The sequence below is a fragment of the Gigantopelta aegis genome, chromosome 4 (genome assembly GCF_016097555.1).
Source record: "Gigantopelta aegis isolate Gae_Host chromosome 4, Gae_host_genome, whole genome shotgun sequence".
In the NCBI taxonomy this organism is placed as follows: Eukaryota; Metazoa; Mollusca; class Gastropoda; order Neomphalida; family Peltospiridae; genus Gigantopelta; species Gigantopelta aegis.
In genome coordinates, this window is record NC_054702.1 from 44,365,360 (window position 1) to 44,380,119 (window position 14,760).

Below are 14,760 nucleotides of genomic sequence, written 5' to 3' on the forward strand. Positions count from 1 at the left end.
GAACATTATGGGCCAAATTTACAAAGCCTGTGTACGACTTACACGCGTGTAACTACATACATTTACAATGCTTAAACACCTGTTAATGTCTTACAGGCGTGTAACTACATACATTTACAATGCTTAAACACCTGTTAATGTCTTACAGGCGTGTAACTACATACATTTACAATGCTTAAACACCTGTTAATGTCTTACAGGCGTGCAACTACATACATTTACAATGCTTAAACACCTGTTTGTCTTACACGCGTGTAACTACATACATTTACAATGCTTAAACACCTGTTTATGTCTTACACGCGTGTAACTACATACATTTACAAATGCTTAAACACCTGTTTATGTCTTACACGCGTGTAACTACATACATTTACAATGCTTAAACACCTGTTTATGTCTTACAGGCTTGTAACTACATACATTTACAATGATTAAACACCTGTTTACGTCTTACACGCGTGTAACTACATACATTTACAATGATTAAACACCTGTTTACGTCTTACACGCGTGTAACTACATACATTTACAATGATTAAACACCTGCGTTTAAGAGAAACGGGCTTCATAAATTCAGCCCTATATATCTATACGTATGTTGTTTATCTTTGAAAGATGTTGTGGTACGATGGTGTATATATTGTAATTAAGCAATTAGAAATGGGGGATCGGGGGAAGGGACAGTGCTGGATATATTTTCAGATTTGGGTAAAAAAAAACACCAGAAATATTCGAGCAAAATGTAGAACCTTTTCACCATGTATTTCCATTATTCTACCCACACTATTACATATAGTTGTAATCCATGTAAAAATGGAGGGGCGGGACGTAGCCCAGAGGTAAAACGTTCACCTGATGCGCGGTCAGTGAAGGATCGATCCCCACCCGTGGGGCCATTGAAATATATTATATAGTTCCAGCCAGAGCACCACAACTGGTGTATCAAAGGCCGTGGTATGTGTTATTCTGTCTGTGGGATGGCACATATAAAATATTTATAATTGCTAGTAACGAAAAATGTAGCAGGTTTTCTCTCCAAGTCTGAGATCAATCCCCATTGGTGGACCCATTGGGCTATTTCTCATTCCAGCCAGTGCACCATGACTGTTATATTAAAGTCCGTGGTATGTGTTATCCTATCTGTGGGATGGTGCATACAAAAGATCCCTAGCTACTAATGGAAAAATATAGTGGGTTTCTTCTCTAAGACTATGTCAAAATTACCAAATGTTTGACATCCAATAGCTGATTATTAATAATGTTTGTAGTAATTGTAAAAGTAAAATAGGGTTTCACCCACATTTTATAAAAGACTAACTGAATTGTTGAACAATATGCCTTTATTTATAAATAAATCTGATGATAGGTAACAGGATGTATAACTATCCAAACAACAAGTTGTACCTAAAACAGGAGATAGGCAGAACACAAAACAGCAGCCCATCATTTTATAGAAATACATTTCACATGTGTATGTGTGCTGCTTGGACTTTTATTAGATATAAGCATGTAAAAACATAATACCGTAGCTGTTTCAGGACTAATACTGCCATTTTGTGGAAATTACATGGACGGAATAACTTTGGCATGGATTATGTATATACAGTAACATCTCGTTGGGTGAAACTTGGAAGGGTCGAATACACTGCAATGTTCGAACCAAAAACACAAAGTCCTGAGTTACATTTACACAATGTTAACTGAATGGATAGGTTGAACTACCCGATGGGTCGAACACTTTCTCGAGCACTGACGGGGTTCAAGCCAAGGGGCTATAGTATATTATACATGTATTCACACTACACGGTAGATTACTACTCACAGTGGCACTAAATATGAACAGAAGTTAAAAGAGACAGGTGTACGAATGGAAAAGAGAAGAGGTCAATGAAATTATATTGCTGATGAGGCTATCTGCATTAGTCCTAAAGTATATGTAAAGTGAAATGTTTTGGGGTTTTTTAAAAATTTATTTTTAAAATTTACCATTTGTTAAAAAAACAGAATGTACAAGAAACTGGTATGGCTGGAATCCATCAATATTATAAAGCATATAAAAAATAAAAATGAATATTTAATGACAGTCCAGTATAATAATAATAATAATAAAAATAAAAATAATAATAATAATGTTAACGTGAAAATAATTGTATTTAAAAACATTCACAAACAAAACCAAGATAATATTTTAAAGCCTTTTCAGTCTGAATTTATTTGAAATTTGTAACAACTTAAATGTGTCTTAACTTTTCTGAGCATTAAAAATATGCACTTTTACAGAAGACTTGTATCATAACTATGTGACATTAATTTTAGTCAGCAGATTAGTTGCCATGGAAATTAAAATAAACCATATTTCCCCCAAACTTTAAATTGTTTGTATGGACTTGGCCAATAACCGGAGACTCCTGTGGAAAACAGGGGTGTTAACAGGTATTATGGGGAACCCTATTATCCTAACAAATATACTGGTGTACAGGAGATACAGGAGGGTTGACAGGGATTGTTATGGAGAGCTTCATTATCATAAATGTACTGGTGTACAAGAGATACAGGAGGGTTGACAGGGATTGTTATGGACAGCTTCATTATCATAAAGGTACTGGTGTACAAGAGATACAGGAGGGTTGACAGGGATTGTTACGGAGAGCTTCATTATCATAAAGGTACTGGTGTACAAGAGATACAGGAGGGTTGACAGGGATTGTTATGGACAGCTTTATTATCATAAAGGTACTGGTGTACAAGAGATACAGGAGGGTTGACAGGGATTGTTATGGACAGCTTCATTATCATAAAGGTACTGGTGTACAAGAGATACAGGAGGGTTGACAGGGATTGTTATGGACAGCTTCATTATCATAAAGGTACTGGTGTACAAGAGATACAGGAGGGTTGACAGGGATTGTTACGAAGAGCTTCATTATCATAAATGTACTGGTGTACAAGAGATTCAGGAGGGTTGACAGGGATTGTTACGAAGAGCTTCATTATCATAAATGTACTGGTGTACAAGAGATACAGGAGGGTTGACAGGGATTGTTATGGACAGCTTCATTATCATAAAGGTACTGGTGTACAAGAGATACAGGAGGGTTGACAGGGATTGTTACGGAGAGCTTCATTATCATAAAGGTACTGGTGTACAAGAGATACAGGAGGGTTGACAGGGATTGTTACGGAGAGCTTCATTATCATAAAGGTACTGGTGTACAAGAGATACAGGAGGGTTGACAGGGATTGTTACGGACAGCTTCATTATCATAAAGGTACTGGTGTACAAGAGATACAGGAGGGTTGACAGGGATTGTTATGGACAGCTTCATTATCATAAATGTACTGGTGTACAAGAGATACAGGAGGGTTGACAGGGATTGTTATGGAGAGCTTCATTATCATAAATGTACTGGTGTACAAGAGATTCAGGAGGGTTGACAGGGATTGTTACGAAGAGCTTCATTATCATAAATGTACTGGTGTACAAGAGATACAGGAGGGTTGACAGGGATTGTTATGGACAGCTTCATTATCATAAAGGTACTGGTGTACAAGAGATACAGGAGGGTTGACAGGGATTGTTATGGACAGCTTCATTATCATAAATGTACTGGTGTACAAGAGATACAGGAGGGTTGACAGGGATTGTTATGGACAGCTTCATTATCATAAAGGTACTGGTGTACAAGAGATACAGGAGGGTTGACAGGGATTGTTATGGACAGCTTCATTATCATAAATGTACTGGTGTACAAGAGATACAGGAGGGTTGACAGGGATTGTTATGGACAGCTTCATTATCATAAAGGTACTGGTGTACAAGAGATACAGGAGGGTTGACAGGGATTGTTATGGACAGCTTCATTATCATAAAGGTACTGGTGTACAAGAGATACAGGAGGGTTGACAGGGATTGTTATGGACAGCTTCATTATCATAAATGTACTGGTGTACAAGAGATACAGGAGGGTTGACAGGGATTGTTATGGACAGCTTCATTATCATAAAGGTACTGGTGTACAAGAGATACAGGAGGGTTGACAGGGATTGTTATGGACAGCTTCATTATCATAAATGTACTGGTGTACAAGAGATACAGGAGGGTTGACAGGGATTGTTATGGACAGCTTCATTATCATAAAGGTACTGGTGTACAAGAGATACAGGAGGGTTGACAGGGATTGTTATGGAGAGCTTCATTATCATAAATGTACTGGTGTACAAGAGATTTATGATCAAATGCACTTAATACTGATAACCAATGGAACTCACTAAAGACCACAGAATAAAAATAAAAACATTTCTCTGGAAGTCTATCAAATACTACTGCTGGTCAATGTTCACCACTCTGTGACAAATGCATCCAACTGGGTCAACTTTGATCATAGCTCATACTGCTAAAACTGGCGAGAATGTTTCGTTATTTCAGTAACAAAGCCGTGTATCAGGATCCTAAATGATCTAAAGTCCTGACTGTTGGTGAGGAGACTCCAGATACCACTGACCGTGACGACTTTGAACCGTGTCCCGATGACGGCCGTCTCTCTCCGGTCGGTGGCCGAGGCACGACTATGTCACTTTCAAAACTGAGAGCACTTTGATCACCGGCGTTACTGGTGCAATCTGCCTCGATGAGATTGTTCCTCAGAATGTCTATGCTGCTCCTGCCACTGGCAGCCTGGCTGTTCCTCTTGCTGTGGTATTCATTCTTTGACACTTGGTTATTCAAACCCTGAGTCACTAGATACGGGCTGGAGCTGATCTCTGGCAAGATGAGTCGCTTGTCATCATCATCATCATCATCATCATCATCGTCGTCGTCATCATCAAACATGTCGTTGATGTGATAGGACTGGTTTGAGGCCGGCCTTCCCAGAATGCTGTGTGATCGTAGAGTGTTCCGAGAAGATGACCTAGACCAGGAGTTGGTGTACAGTTGCTCTGCAGTCTCAATGGGGTCAGAACTTTCATCCTGCTCGGCGATTGTCTTCCATGTTTCAGCTAAAATAGGCTTGTGTTCTCCACCTTAATTAAAACAAAAACAATAAATGGATGTGCAAGAATTTACAATGCCATAATATGTACCGTACACCAATTTTTTGTTTTAAACTACAATTGCATAAAAGAAATAACAAATTAATGTAAAATAATTGTTTGAATGAGAATTGTTAATTTATTGTTTTTAATATTAAACTACTTGTACTTATTCCAAATTTGTATTAAATGTTAAGTAACAATAAAGAAAGAAATATATTTCATCCATGCATAATAGTTGCCTAGGTGACTAAAACCAGGCACACCATTAAAATGTCAACCATTAACAAAGGACCAGAACAAGAAAACATTTAACCACTACTTAAAAACAATCTACTGGATGCCTTTTCTCATACTATGAAATTTATTAAAAGTTATTTATTTCGGAGCCAATTGTTTTCTAACTTGCACACAAAATAAACACTTTTACTTTTCTTCTCACATGAAATAATTATGGTGGATCATTCTCAATAGTAGGCATAGAAGAGTATTAATAATGCTATACCAGCCTGGGTGGTGTCGTGGTTAAGCCTTCAAGCATACGGCTGGTAGGTACTGGGTTCGCAGCCCGGTACCGGCTCCCACCTAGAGGGAGTTTTAACGACTCAATCGGTAGGTGTAAGACCACTACACCATCTTCTCTTTCACTAACGACTAACTCACTGTCCTGCACAGACCTCCCAGATAGCTGAGGTGTGTGCCCAGGACAGCGTGCTTGAATCCTGATTGGATATAAGCACGACAATAAGTTAAAATGAAAATGAATAATGTTACACTATGTACAGACACTATGTATGTTTGGAACACCATATATGCATCATTTAGTAGTGGGCTGCTAAGGTAAAAATTGAACATTGTAACCAGAGCAAGTTGTTGTAAAGCACACCCAACTTGTACACACGTTCTGACCTTCCTGTTTATGTCCAGAGTGAAATCATTTTCAAATGTCACGAGCTTTAGCGAATGACAATGAAAATTATTTCACTCAGGACATAAACATGACATGAAATGGTAGCCCGTTTAATATCCTATTTATTACCCATAATCAATCTTAATTTATATCATTCAACTTGTTTTCAACTCGTGTGCCTTTACTTATTTATGTTTTTGATGTGCCAAAAAGGCAGAATTCCATCGAAAGAAGAATAACTTTCCTTCCTCTTGATGTTCCTGTAAGGTTGTAGTGCGCCAATCGATGACGTCACAAAGTGTGACATCCCAATTGGCATTCTAGTGGGAGGTATCAGTTTGATATGTAACCATGTGGTTAATAATGACTTTGGAAAATACTTGATTCTGATTAGCTACTCACCTTAAATTAGAGGTGTTAAATTTACGATAACCACCTCTGATTTAATTAAGACGCTTTACTCGCGTAAGAATATGAATAGGTGCTTATCAACAAAGAACGCTGGTGGATATTTTCGATCCAGAAAGAGAAATAAATCCTGAATGGTTTGATGATGACATGGAAACCAGCGACGAGGAACACAACGGAACAAGTGAAGAACAGAAAGTTAGTACACATATTGTGTTTTTTACAAGACTAAACAGTAACTAAATGTAGCATGTACAGAACAGTAGCAGACGATCAAAATATAGAGGATAAACATCAGCTGACCATGACAGAAAATAGTTTGTAACTCTATTTATTTATTCTTGTTCTTGAATTTTCCTTTGTAACCACTGATTAAAATTCTACAGTTGTATGTCAACAGTGCATTTTTGTTTAAAGGCAGACCCAAACCCAACAAAGATGACCGTGTCTAGCCAATTCATTAATTTTTGTTCCACGGATTAAAAATAGTTCCAAAATTGAACACTTTTTTAGCCATGGTAGAATGGAGATAAACATCATCTGACGTCAGATGATGTTTATCTCGTAAGTGTGACTGACCTTCCGTTTCACTGCTTTCATCTTGTTCATCGAGAGTGCCGAGCCTGGAGCTCAGTGGGAAGTGAGCCTCAGCCAGCAGTTTCTGCAGCACGTCGTCTGGGAGGTGGGGCAGGTTCTCCAGGATGCTCGAACAGGAAGACTGCTCTGACCTGGAAGGAAGGAAATGTTTTATTTAATCACGCATTGAACACATTTTATTTTATGGTTATATGGCATCGGACATATGGTTACAGACCACACAGATACTGAGAGAGGAAACCCGCTGTCGCCACTTTATGGGCTACTCTTTTCGATTAGCAGCAAGGGATCTTTTATATGCACAGTCCCACAGACAGGATAGTACATACCACGGCCTTTGTCACACCAGTTGTGGAGCACTGGCTGGAACGAGAAATACCTGTAGCCCAGTGGGCCCACCAATGGGGATTGATCCTAGATCGATCGCACATCAGGAGAGCACCGTACCCCCCCCCCCCCCCCCCCCACAAGATGAAAACAGCTACATGTAGTTTGATGAACACACCTTGCAGTTAAGTTGTTTTCCGAGACAGTGTCTGCACTCGACGTCCTGGAGAGAGATCGGACACACTGGTCCAGCAGAGAGTTCAGCTGATATTCGGACAGACGAGATGAGTCGAGCTAAACGACAATCATTTTAACATGTAAGTACATGTATTAAATCAAATACTGGCAGAAAAAAACAACTTCGTAGTAATTAATGCTAACAAATCATGTCAGTTCTAAAACTAGAAGGTACTAAAAAAAACATGATCAACTGATGCACTTATTAGAAATAAAAACACCAAATCAAACTTTGTGAAATTCTGCAACATTGTTGAGTGGACTGGTCATGGGTTTATTACATGTAGTGTTTCTGTGTTACTTCACTAACTCTCAGTGTATTTGACAAATTACAACCATATTTACCAATCGAGACATTTCTTCTTAATGAGCTCTATTTTGAGAAAACTTAGTCAACTATACAACTGGCACATACAAATTAAAGATAAAAAGATCACAGTTAAACTCACAAACATAAAAGTGGCCATGAAGATGTAAGAGTTTATTACAAAAGTAAAAAATCCTGACCAATGTATTAAATATTACGATGGCTGCATTAAAAAGCAGGTCTTGAGTAAGAAATACAAACCGCTACCGTTCAGGCACAAGAAAAGCTATTGGTAAACAAAACCCTTCACCTCATAATAATATACATATCGGGTACATGTACACTAAGGCAATAAAGATAGTCCATTTTTGATTATCTCCCTTGGGATGTTACAGTATTGCTGGTCCCACCACAAGACCAACAACTTATAAGTTTACAACAATTCAAAGTTTACGTTTGTGACCAACAGTTATACTTGCTGTACATTTACATGTGATTTCATCTTATTTCAAAGTGAAAATCACATCATTACAGAAGACGGAGCATTATAAGAATGAAAGGAAAAAAAAAAGTCAGTTGGTTTGACCAACATCAAACTGTCTGCCCATGATGGACTGGCTTGAACACAGAGAGTGATACATCTGTACACTTGTTAATTCACTTGTTATATGTAATCCATTTTTTAAATATTTTACTGGGTCGTTTTGGAGCTGATTAAAATGTATATTATTTCATCCACATTAATTCATATGAAAGGAACTTTTGAATTTGGATTGAAACATAAATATTTTAACTAGAATTATTTGACGATAAAAAAATATATCATATTTCTGCACATCAGCCAACTTCTAAGATGTAAACAGAGAAAGTGTCTAATTCCAGCTTGAATCTAAATGTATGGAGTTTGTAGAAAAGTACCTCACGTTCCTCGGGATTATGGAAATAAGCCAGCTCATCTTCTATAGCTTTCAGTCTTAAGCTCATATCTCTTTCCTCCTTAGTTTCTAGGAGAGCTCTCTCTCCGTATCGGTCATTGTCAATACAAGACATAACATCCACACGAGTGAAGCATTTGTGCTGTTGAGAAAATGCATGCAAGTACACATACCAGAGTGAAGTGTGACAAACACAAAATAAAACATACAAAGCTTATAGGCAACTCCAATTTAAAAAAACCCACTATTTCAGTCAGAGAGCTTTCATTTTTCTGCTCCTGTAAAGCTTTATCTATAAAACCTGTTAACCACTTCTCCCCAACAACAAATTAACGGTGTACAATAATTTAATCTTTATACCATCATTCTTTACTTGTATCCATAATTTAAAAAATAATATTGGAGTGGCTTATAGTGTACAATATACATTAAAAATAAAATACAAAAACAACAAAGTATAAAAATACATTAATAAAATCTGAAAAAAATACAAAAGAAGCTGAAGGTTTGAATTTGCTAATACATGTACAATTGTTTTTTCTTAGTTTTAAGATGGGAGTGATCACCACTACAATCAACGTTATTACACCAACTACAAAGTCACTTCCGTCTTTCACATTTCATCTAAATACATATGATACTGAGGAAGAGGACCATCCCATTTGTAAACACTTAGTCTTGTTTTAACTCTTTAAGTCATGGGTCATACATCTCCGACATCATTAACGTCAGCTATTATTCGTCACAGTTTTACTATTTTATAGAGATGGGGTGAATTGAAGGTTTTAATATACCCAGAAATGAACAATCTTATAATATTCCTCAAATATTGTGTGCATCAGTATTTTTTAATCTTTTCATTTTGGTATTGTTATCGCATATGCACAGCCTAAGAGAGGATATTTAAAATAATTTAAAACATTGCTGACACACAGATCTCTTGTAGATATTTTAACTGCTTATATATATACAACCAATTCACCATAAAAAAAAAAACCAAAACAAGTTTATTTTGTTTAATGACACCACTAGAGTACATTGATTTATCAATCATCGGCTATTGGATGTCAAACAATTGGTAATTTTTACATATAGTCTTATACCCCAAATGCATGCACATATTTACTCACGTAAGCAAATTTACTTAATAAGTAAATATACTCATGTGAGTATATATACTACTCAAAATAAAACGATATTTTCGACATTATTTTTTGAATGTCAATTATATTATCTAGACCATAATGTCACGCATGGTATTGTTCCATTTTGACGAAAGTGGGTCTAAGCAACCCATAAATGAATTAAAATCCACTGTCATTGACACTGTCGACTAGTTCTAATGGCGAAAACATGCTTACATTTGCACGTAAATTAGGGCGAAAGCGAAAGGTCTGCTAAGTGCCCATAACTTGCTTTTTCACAAAGTGCTTCATTTGCACGCTTTGCACGTGTATTCCATGTTCCCAATGCTGAATTTCCGTATAATTGGAGCTTGCATTCGTGTACGGTGCACACTCCAAATTCGACAATGGTACGACTTCAACTGACTATCGAAGATCGAGGAAGGGCTATTGCTTGGCTTCAGGATGGCAATACGCAAAGAAATGTTGCTCTGAGACTTGGTGTCAGTCAGAGTGTCATTGGCCGACTGTGGCAACGGTACCAAGCAACGAATTCTGTTCGAAATCGTCCACGTTCGGGAAGACCCCGAAGCACTACAAATAGAGAGGACCGCTACATCACCAATATGGCTCTACGTCAACGCACAACCACTGCATGCCGATTACGTGACAATCTGCAGACTGCGACTGGAACTCGAGTGTCTGATCAAACCATACGCAATCGTCTGAGAGCCAATAATCTACGCTGTCGTCGCCAGGCTGTTCGACCACCACTCCTACCACGTCAAAGAATGGCCAGACGTCACTGGTGCACGCTTCATCTGCGGTGGCAACGTGTTCAGTGGGGTCGAGTGATGTTCACTGATGCGTCCAGGTTTAGTCTCCAGTTCAACGACGGTCGGGTTCATGTCTACAGACGTCCTGGGGAGCGCTTCGCTGACATTAACGTTAGACAACGTCACCGGTTCGGTGGTGGCAGCGTCATGGTGTGGGGCGGCATCTCTATCCACCACAGGACCCCCCTCTATGTGGTGGATGGCAATCTGAATGGAATCCGCTATCTGAATGAGATTATCCGGCCGTTGGTTCTCCCGGGCCTTCAGCAGATTGGCGGCGGGGCAGTTCTGCAGGATGACAATGCCAGACCCCACTGCGCTAGGGTGGTAACGGACTTTCTCAGACAACAAGGTATTGCCAGGATGGATTGGCCAGCATATTCGCCTGACTTGGCCCCAATAGTGCACACCTGGGACGAATTAGGCAGGAGAGTTCGGGATAACCATGCCCCTCCGGCCAACCTTCATGATCTGGGTCAACTTCTTATGGCAGAGTGGCAGGCCATTCCCCAAGAGTTCTTCAGACGTCTGATCAACAGCATGAGGCAACGATGTGTCGAGTGTATTCGCGCCATGGGTGGATTCACACACTATTAAACGAATGTTCTAATGTGTAAAATCCATGTTTGACAACCTTCAACTTTGACAGCATGTCATGTGACTTTCTTGTATACAGTGACGTTTATTTGTGTTTTTTTGTAAATATGGAACAATAAATAAAAAAATTGGTGTAGTTTACATCATCAATCTAATACACTCTGAAACTTATTTGGTTATAAATTTTTGACCCTTAAATTCTTTTGAGTAGTATATGTTATGCGAACACATTTGCTTAAGTGAGTAAAATTACTCCAGGAGTAAATTTTCATGTGGTCTAGAGGTCAAGCAAAAGTATATTTACTCATGAGCAAATTTGCTTGATATGCAATTTTGTCATGCTAATGCTTAGTGAAAATACTCACATGAGTATTACTATTTAACTTTTCACACTTATCTCAGGTGTGGTGGATAGTCGTATCGATCTCCCTTGGTGGATCCGTTAAGCTATTTCTTGTTCCAACCAGTGCTACTATCCTGTGTTAGATGGCACATATAAAATACCCCTTACTGCTAATCAAAAAGAGTAGCCCATGAAGTGGCGGCAGAGGGTTTCTTCTCTCGTTATCTGAATGGTCCTTAACCATATGACAGATGCCATATAACAGTAAATAAAATATGTTGAGTGTGTCATTAAATAAAGCAGCTGTTCACCAAAGACAGTACTACAAGTATATTTTGACTGTTTGATCAACATCTAAAACAGTAATTATGATTCAAATGAAACAAACATCTACAATCACTGTTTACTGCAATAAAACAAACATCGAGAATCATTGTCAATTGATTAATTAAATATTCGAATAAAACAAACATCAACCATCAGTGTTTATTTGAATGAAACAAACATCAACCATCAGTGTTTATTTGAATGAAACAAACATCCGCATTCAAAAAACATTGTTAGCAAAGGCTTGGGTGATATGTTTCTGAATGAGAAGTCCCGATTTTCCCCCAGCATCCAGGTCTCTGCCATTTTCTATGTCACCAGTAACATCCTGTGACTCCTCTTCGTCCCAGTTCTTGTCATAGAGCTGATTGTGGGTCTTGCTTATGTTGTGTAGCACAGCGCAGGCCGCAATGACATTGCAAGCAAACTGAACATCTACATCCAGGCGCTTCTGGAGATGCTGCCATCGACCCTTTGAGACGTCCAAACAAATTTTCTATAGTCATTCGGGCGCTACTCAGCCTGTAATTAAAAGTATTCGCAGGGGTTCTAGAATATGGTGGCCCGGTGCCCAAGGTGAGTGGTTTTTGGATTTGGGCCAGTAAAAGTTACTTTGTGCGATCCCGATGGCAAGTGGTAACAATTTTTTTTTAATTAAAAAAGTTTACAACGCTAGGATCGTATGAAAACAAAAGAAACATCTACAAATCACTTCTTTCGATTTGTGATCACATGCAATATTTCACTGACAAATAGTTGGCAACCAGTAATCTTTGACCCATCCATGACATCCGAGTATACCTACTGATGTAATTTTATTCAAGTTATAAAGTGTAAATACTGAAAAAATTAAAGTTTATTGTTTGTCACCATTTTCTTTTTTATACTGGAACCCAGAGATTTGTTACTCTAATATTAATATTAGTACAGTGCAAGTGTAATATGCAAAACGCTAACCAGTCTGTTATTAGTTTTAAAGGTTGCATATCACCATTTACATTTGCAAAACTTTAAATGTGTAAATTATTAATTTAATTTATAAAATATCACATAAATTGCAAAAAATACATAAAAAATTAAAATAAATGAAATAGATAAATTAAACAAAGTACCTACATTTTCTTTTTTGGGGGGAGTACATAAATATATACTCATTCATAAGTGATAAAATATTCATTTGTTTTTAATACTGTTAATTGTTTTTAATACGTAACACGGATTCTTTTTTATAACGTAGGTGGGTTTAGTGGAAACAATTATTTTAAAATTTTAACATGTAACTTTATTCCAAACTGATGAAAATTGTTTGCATGTTTTTCTATACAAACTATAAAGTATGCCTAATGAGCCTATGTGTTGTGCAAATTGACAGATTGATTAAACATGATCTCAGTATGCAAAATGTACATTAAAAAGTTAATTATTTTAATTTTCTGGTTTTTTGTTTTATCAACAGTTAAAATTGGGCAAGTCAATTTTTCACCATGGACAGTGAATTTTCAAATCCACTGGCCCCATGATAAGTGAATTAAAAAAAATCTATAACCCCTGGTATTCATTAGAAAGAGTACACCGGTTACTGTACGGTTTCAGTGTGGTTTTAGAAGCCAGTGCCTCAGTTGGTCGGCCGGGTCAGCGATAAAAACAACTGGTATTGTGACATCTTTTCGTGGAAGAGATACTTTTTTCAGCCAATGTGGGAATAGAGTGGAATTCTCTTGAAAAAGAGTTCAGAATTTGCCAAAACTGTGGCGTCACATACGTGCCCAGGCCAACCGATGTTTATATCCCTCAATATGTACATGTGATCACACAGACACCGTGCTGGATGAGCGAGTACCACTCTTGTCTCTTGAGATAATCACCATGGGAGTCTTGCGGTCCATTGATGGGAAGGCGGCATCCATCAATCGCCCCATCACACTTAGGAAAATGCCATTTATTTTGAAATCCACTTATGGCTTCCTTCAGGTTGTCATCCTTAGTAAAAAAACACAAATACTCATCCATCAGGACTTTTATCATGGCTTCACTGAAATCATCGATACATTCTGATACTGTAGATTTTCCCACTCCAAACAGATGTTCTACAGTTCGATACTCCAAGGTAGATGGCTATACCCAGTAATTTTCGTAAGTCAAGTGACATACGAACCCAGTTTTCCTTTGATTTCAAAACATCCGACAGTTTATCACAAACCAAATCAAAAATAGTCCTGTCCATTCAGAAATACACATACACATGTACTTTGTTTGGAAAATATCTTCCGGCTTTCTTGTGGTATAATAACAAGTTTTTCATTTCGATCTTGGTAGAAACTAAAGCACATTCAAATCTATCTGCCTTTTACATGATTGAAATACTCACCTTTGTTAAAGGTTTGCTGCAATGTTTTAAGATGTTATCGACTAATAAAATATTTCTACGATTAAACTTACATATTAAATATATTTTCTTGTTTAGAATATTAGTGGCTGTATATTAAACATGTTTCTGATCATTTTAATATTTGTACTATGTTAATTTTCATTTTATTTCCTAAAAAATCCAGTTTGGGCTTCTTACAAATATTAAGACGACCAGAAACACATTGAATATACAGACACTGATATTCTAAACAAGAAAATATATTTAATATGTAAGTTTGATCGTAGAAATATTTTATTAGTCGGAAACATCTTACAATGCAGCAAACTGTCCCTTTAATGTCATGCGAATGCTTAGCAATTTTGCTTTTACTTACATGAGTAATTTTACTCATGAGCAAATTTACTCAT

At 37.4% G+C, this 14,760-nt stretch overlaps 1 protein-coding gene across 1 annotated transcript in view; it reads right to left on the reverse strand.

The window, feature by feature from the left end:
* Positions 1-1,325: 1,325 nt before the first annotated feature.
* LOC121370596 (fibrous sheath-interacting protein 1-like) overlaps positions 1,326-14,760 on the reverse strand; it is a 29,747-nt gene continuing 16,312 nt past the window's right edge. The window contains exons 9-12 of the mRNA XM_041495925.1: positions 8,739-8,897; positions 7,455-7,570; positions 6,932-7,080; positions 1,326-5,025 (exon numbers count right to left, since the gene is read on the reverse strand). Coding sequence (XP_041351859.1) covers positions 4,445-5,025; positions 6,932-7,080; positions 7,455-7,570; positions 8,739-8,897 — 1,005 coding nt within the window. The 3' untranslated portion in view covers positions 1,326-4,444. The remainder of the gene's footprint in view (positions 5,026-6,931; positions 7,081-7,454; positions 7,571-8,738; positions 8,898-14,760) is intronic.